This window comes from Arachis duranensis, chromosome 8, assembly GCF_000817695.3.
Source record: "Arachis duranensis cultivar V14167 chromosome 8, aradu.V14167.gnm2.J7QH, whole genome shotgun sequence".
In the NCBI taxonomy this organism is placed as follows: domain Eukaryota; kingdom Viridiplantae; phylum Streptophyta; class Magnoliopsida; order Fabales; family Fabaceae; genus Arachis; species Arachis duranensis.
In genome coordinates this window covers 49,094,417-49,101,849 of record NC_029779.3, presented here as the reverse complement: position 1 = coordinate 49,101,849, position 7,433 = coordinate 49,094,417, and the positions used below count along the sequence as shown (strand labels likewise).

The 7,433-nt window shown below is 28.5% G+C and overlaps 1 protein-coding gene across 1 annotated transcript in view; it reads right to left on the bottom strand.

Annotated features, from left to right (window-relative positions):
• Positions 1 to 6,054: 6,054 nt before the first annotated feature.
• LOC107463542 (F-box protein At1g67340) overlaps positions 6,055 to 7,433 on the bottom strand; it is a gene marked incomplete in the record, with an annotated part of 1,639 nt that continues 260 nt past the window's right edge. Inside the window, 3 exon segments of the mRNA XM_016082349.3 lie at positions 6,055 to 7,050; positions 7,146 to 7,308; positions 7,391 to 7,433. Coding sequence (XP_015937835.1) covers positions 6,274 to 7,050; positions 7,146 to 7,308; positions 7,391 to 7,433 — 983 coding nt within the window.

Genomic DNA, 7,433 nt, shown 5'->3' with positions numbered 1-7,433 from the left:
AATTTGAGTCTATTTTTAATTTAAAAAAAAGAAAGAATATTTTATTTTGTGAACATAAATTATTGATAATTATATTATTTGTACCATTCTTTTCGTAAATAGCTTTAAAAAAAATCAAATACATAAATAAAGATTATTTAAGAAAACGAAAAATATATATAAAAAAATACAAATATTATTTCTCATGCATAAGAAGCATCGCACGGGATAAATATTGCTTCATTGATTGAGTACCACTATAAATAAGAAATTCTTAACTTTCTAAATTTTTAATACTAGTTTTATTTTCCTTAGTTTTTTCCCCTTCAAGTTTAATATGTTAAATATTGCTTGTAATTCAGTCTGTTGGAAAAATTAATCTGTGCTATCGCTTTTAGTCTCTGTGATATTATTTCTAACCTTATTCATATAGATAAATAATTACCTTTGTTAAAAATGCAAATAAATTCTAGTTTTTGTTCTTTATTCACGTGAATGGTTTTATACTTTTTGTAGGAAAATAATAAAATTTTATAATCATTCCTTTTGATGGCCACTCTAATTACCAGATATAGAAAAAAATGTGTTTTTCAAATCTTTATAAGAAATTATTATTAGAGACTTTAAAGCTATGAACTATTTATTAGCTTTCTTTTTTCCCTTAATAGAAGTCATAATATTCACTTGTCAAACAGCAATAACTAATTTTCTCTCTGTGAAACCTCTTTTAAAATTGTTAGCCAAAAAATATATACTCCAAAAATCAAATTCCGATCACATAATGAGGACATGAGGTGAATTAATATTACGCCACACATCTAAAATTATTACAAGATGACTAATTATATGAAGATATTTTGTATAAAAATGATAATTAAAAAATTTTAATTAGATAATTTAATATATTTAATTAAATTATTTAACATATAATATATATCAATATTTTAAATATTATTTTCATATGAATAGAAAACACATATTCATAGAATTAAACAATAAAGTGCTCTCTAATATTAATCGTCTGCATCAAAAAGACTTTCAAGATTTTAATTTCATCGTAAAAGTTTTTAAAATTAAAAAATTGCACGCGTTGATTCTTCATTTCTTTATCTAATTTGTTTATTTATTTAAATGACAGACTTTGTCTCTAAAAATAAGTCCGTTTAAATTTTGGGCTAAATGGACTGAGCTTAATTAACTGAAAAAAAAATAACGGGTTAAACGGACTAATCTGCGAATTAACAGATTGTTTGTTTTATTTTTCTTTGCATTTTTACAAAAAAAAATAGTTCGTTTAACTGATATTTCTCTCGATTCGATCTGAAAATTCAACCCATCAACTAAATGATATTATTTTTTTAAAGACTTTTAACCTAAAAGTAATATTTTTTGTGAAAATATTTTTCAAAAATTAAAATAAAAGAATAAATAGACTGGCCCGTTTAACCATCATTGGGATTTAAAGATGCCTAAGTCAGCAAGGGTATGAGCAGGTCTAGGGAGTATTGGGATTTAAAGATACCTTAGGAGTGTCAGTGTATTTATAATGGTGAACCAATAATCATCATTGGAATAATTCCACATTTTAAGGTGGATAACCATCCCTTTATCTTAGGCAGGTTGCGATATGGCTCCTGCCACTAATCTTCGCTTTCAATCTCCTTAGAACAATTCGTGGGGAGCACCAACTTCTTAGAGAAGAGTCGGTGTACTGTGAAACTCAACTCTGTGGATTGAACCTAAACCTTAACGTTGGACCAAGATATGAACAAGTATTAATATTAAATACTTAATGAAATGATGTCATTTAATATTAATAAACCACAAAACGTCTACGTCGTAAAAGAATATAATCATTAAGATTAAATGATATTATTTCATTAAGCTTTAGGACTAAAACTAAAACCTGATTTCATCCATCCTAACATAAAAAATATGTACTAGATCATTCACAGCATGAAAAATATTTCAACCAAAAAAAAGTGAAGAACTAAAATAATATAATTTTTTTTTAATTTTAAAAAATTTATAATACAATTAAATTTTGAAAGACTTAAACAAACGGTCAATCTCAACAACTATTTTAAAATTTAATTTCATTCTGGTATGAGTAATAATCACCTTATTATAACAACAATGCATAATTAGTTGTTTTGTGTTTGGAAGGGATCCAAGAAAAAAGAAAGAAAAATGGTACAAGTTGACAAGTGAGGTGGACCTTAGGCCTCAGTGTATCCGTCAAAAATAAAATCAAAATCATCATGAATCACGGCTTTGAATACCTTCATCTTCTTCTTCTTCTTCCTCTGATCTTCCTTATGCAATGTCACGACAACATCGATAACGTAATTAACATGGAACCTCTCTTTCTCTTGCACCTTCTCTTCACTTTTTATTTCCTGCTCTCGCTTTCAACTAACACAAAATTGCCACCCTCATCACCCTCCCCTTTTATCAAACTAATTTTATTTAATAACACTCATCCAAATCAATCCAAACATTTTTAATATTAAACATTTTAATCCTGAAATTTTAAAATACACGGAACAATTTAAAACATATTTTTATTAAACAACACAATTTTTTTTAATTTAATTTGTTTAATCAAAATAACTATTTTAAAATTTTAAATTTTCTTAGAGATTGTTTTGAAATGTTTTCGATTCTTCAAAAATTGTTTTATATTTCACTTGTGCAATAAAATTAAGGTTTAATTTTTTTGTTAGTTCTATAATTTTACTAAATTTTTAATTAAATTTTTATATTTTTTTTAATTAAATTTTTATACTATTTTTAATTTTATAATTAAATTTTTTTAATATAAAAAGAGTAAAATTTTTTAATGATTTAATTATAAAATTAAAAATAATATAAAAATTTAATTGTAAATTTAATAAAATTATAAAAATTAATAGAATAATTAAAAAAATTGTATTGTTTAATGCAAATAATATTAAAAACTAAAATATTTAATTTTAAATAATTATTCTTAATTTAATTAAGACTATATGCTTAATTAAGTGTTTAAAAACCCATGTGAGGAAAGTTCCAACAACGCCCACACCCACTACTATTAGTTGGTATCTTTATTATACGGACACCATAGTACCACATGCACCACATACATTAATCCAAATCCAACAAACGCACACAATATAAATATGAAAGTTAATCACTTTTCTATTTTTTTTTTTTGTTTTCTCCTTTTCTTTTTTGGCCTTAGATAATAGATAGAGATCACAACTTCCAATATGATAGACTCGAGCGACTAAGATAGGAACAAAGCAAAAGTAAATATTTTCATTTAGTATTTTTTAGAATTACGTTCTTTACAATTAATATTCGGCGCTCCCTTCACTATTTTAGTGTTTTGTTTTGGGGGTCGCGCAAACATTGAAAGATGTACAAAATTCATATTTTAAAAGAAAATTAATATTTAATAATTTTTAACTATTAATTTTACATGAGTATAAAAGTTTTCACTTTCACAAATGCACATTATATGACTAAATAAAAAAGTAAAAAATTGCATAAATAATTAAGGATTACTCTTGCACATTTTAGTTTTTACGTTATCATGTCAAAAGGTGATTCTTATATTACTTATCTTAAATATATTTTAAAATTAACTATTAAAATTTATTATCAATATAAAATATATATTTTAATAAATTAAATATATCATGATTAATTTTTTTATATACAAGGAATTTTATACAACATAGTAAAATAAAACAAGATGTCATTTAACGTGTCTTATGTCGTAAAAAAAATATGATCATTAAGATTAAATGATATCATTTCATTAAACATTAGGACTAAAACTAAAACCTTATAATTTCATCTAGTACTTTTCTTTTCTTTTTTGGCTTTAGATAATAGATAGACATCACAACTTCCAATATGATAGACTCGACCGACTAAGAAAGGTACAAAGAAAAAATAAATATTTTCATTTAGTATCTTTTAGAATTACGTTTTTTACCATTAATATTCAACAAAATAGAACATGAGTAAGAAAAACCACTAATTATTGATAAAAAGTAATTCCTAATTTTTATCTGTTATGTGTTTCGCTTTGTTAATTTGGACTAATAATAATATTTATTGGTTTTAACTTTTAATTAAGCCAATGTTGTCTTTCGGATTCAATAAGTTTAATGTTTTGGTTTTTTATTTAATAATATGTGTAACCTTTTATAGCAATTTTCAAAATCATCATTTAAAAATAAAGTTGCATACTTACACAATTATTAATTAACAACTATAACTTTTGATTTAAGAATGAGTTTACATATAATCAGTATAAAAAAAATTACGACCATCAATCAAATAAAATAGTGAATTTTAAAATTAACAGATTTCGATAATGTAATAATATACAATTTTATATTTATGTAAAATTCTTATACATTATTAGTGTCTATAATTAAATTATTAAATTAATGGTATATCGTATTAAAAATTAAAATAAAGTCATGGATTTTTAAATAAGTATGAATAATAGAAATAATTACTTATATGTTAAATTTTGAAATTAATTTATTTTTTACAGTTCATACTATGTCCTAAATATATCCGTCAACAATATGATAGACTTGACTAAAGAATATACTTGGTTGAGAAGTTAAAAATACGTGAAATTTCTATAAATATATGCAGACTCAATCATATTATATATATTTTTAATTTTAACTTTAATCTCAACCAAACACATATTCCAAGAAAAGAACAAAGGAGAAGCAATTATTGAATGTCATGAATGTGTATTTTACTATGTAATAAAAAAATTAAAAAAGTAAAACCAAACTCTTTAGTGAGGACAAGTGGAGTAAGCATATGAATAACTTATGGCTTAATTCGTGGGGAACTAGAGAGCCCCCATGTAGGCATAGATTTTGTTGTGATAGCTCAATTTCAACCAAAAACATTTCATATTTAGTTAATGGATTTAATCACACCCCCACTTAATTGGATATTGAAGCTGACACAAAACGCCGACGTTCATTTTCATTTCATCGATGCTTTTATGAATATATGCAATTCCCTTTCAATCCTTTTCCTTTTTCTCTCCCAAAAACAGTATCACCTCTCTTTGTTAACGTTTGGTAGAGAGAGATAAAAATACTAAAATTGAGAAATAGAAACTAAAAAAAGATTAAAATAAAATTTAATATTCTATTTGATATAAAATAAGAGACAAAAATTAAAATAAAAATAAAAATTTTATATATAAAATGTTATTAAAATTTCAGTCTTCATCTCTAAAAATTTTAATCCTCTATATCTCTATTTTTTAGAGATACTAAAATACGAAAATTTTAGAGACAAAGACAAAAATTTTAATACCAGAACCAACAAACATAACACTCTCCTCGTCACTATTTCATTTCAGTACAAACACTACCTTATTTTTCTCTCTTTTCCTTTTTGTTTTAGTTATTTTTTCTCCCTTTTATATCTCTTTCTCGAATGCTCTTCTTTCTCTTTCCATTCGTAACCAAATTTGCTTCCAAAATGTTGCTTCCTTCCTCATAATTAGTAGCAAGTAGTAACCTAATGAATGTTCTAATGAAACACATCCACAATATAACATATAATTGAATATTTGTAGAGTTTTGTAACTTCCAAAGTTAAATATATTTTTCTTACTCTATTTAAATCTAATTACTGCTTTGTACCTTTAATTAAATTTAAATTTCATATAACAATATTTTTTTTATCACTCGTTAATTAAGAATAAAACGCAGCAAATAATTGTAGCCACATTCGAAAAAGTGAAACACGAGTAATAATATATTAAAAAAGGAGTAACATAGCGTTTTAATTTTCCTTCCCACGTTTTCTGAATATTAAACAACAATTTGTAAATAAAAAATTAAAGAAAAGCAGCATACCCTCCATTCTAAATACACTGAATTTTAACTGTAATAAAATTTTAAAGTTAGAAAATTACTAAAGCTTTTAGTCTTAATTTTGTAACTCGTTTTAATTAGTACGAGATTTTGTATAAGAAAATATAGCCTGGGGTAATCTAAATCATCACTACGTCGTTAATTAAGACTAAAAAAACAATTAAAAAACATGTTTAAAATGTACTATTAGCATCTAATCAGTATTCAGATTTTTCAAAGGAATTCTCTCAAAGCCTCCAAAATAGGCAAAAACCTTCCCCATTCTGTCACTGTACACAATCATTTCTGGAACGTACTAATCTCCATTTTTAAACTCATCGAATCCCTTTTTTTTTCTTTTTTTTCTATTTTTCACCTATTCGGATTAGTGTATTATACCTCAAACGACGCCGTTTCTCACGTCCACGTCGTTTCCCACTCCATCGCCGCCGCCGCCACCAACAACAACCGCACCACCACCGTCCTCCTCCAACGGCCAAATCTCCGCCGGCGAACACTCCATCTTATGCCGCAGCTTCCAATCCAACGCCTGACACCCTCTCGAGCAGTAATTCACCTTACCGCAAACCGAACACCTTCGAAATTCGTGAGGCCGGGTCTCGGGTCGACCGCATCCGATGTGCGCGCAAAGCCTCAAACCGTTTCCCAATCTTCCCCTACCCGATTCAAACCACTCTCTCAGAAACCAATTCGCCGGTTGAACCTCGGGAACCGCAACACTGTAACCGTAATCACTAAGCAACGGACACACTGCAGACGAAACCGACGACGCCGACGACGAATGGTTGCTCAGCGTGTTTCGCCACGTCAGCAACGACGCCGAAGAGGAAGACCGCGCCACGGCGCGTAACACGAACGCGAGCTCTCTCGCGTTTGCCTGGACGAGGAGCTTTCTTCCCTCTGCGACGTTCTGGCGAACGCCGTAACCGTCTTGGAGGCAGTGTCCGAGCTCTCTGAGCGCGTCAATGTGGCCGAGAAGCGAGGCGCGTGCGCACAGCGCCACGCCCGCGCGTAGGTCCTTGTCGCCTTTCGTGCCTCCGCTGCCGTTGAACTGTATAACCGCCAAAGAGTACAGAGCCGGCGCGTGAGATTTCATCGCAGCCTTCGCCATCAACGATAACCCGCTCTCCCTGTTTTCCAAACAGTAAAATCGGATCTACACCAAAATAAATAAATAAATAAATAAATAAAATAAGAGAATGTTGCGTTTTGAATGAGTGTGTCGTTTATTAGTGTTAACTGATTACTAACCATTCCGAGAGTGTAGGATGCGTGGAGGTTGCCGGCGTTAACGCAGTTTTTGAGAAAACGGTGAGCTGATTCCGACCAGTTTTTGGCTTTAATGGCGAATAGTTTTGGACCAGCTTTGGATAAAACGACACGGTTCAGGCCTAAACGGTTCAATCTCTTGCATCTGTTTTTATAATTTCATATTTATTTATTACTTAAATTTTTGAAATCTTTCTTACGAGAAAATGAATGAAGATAAAACTTACGTGGAAAGAACGTTGATTAGATCGCAAGGAGAAGAGGCAGTGG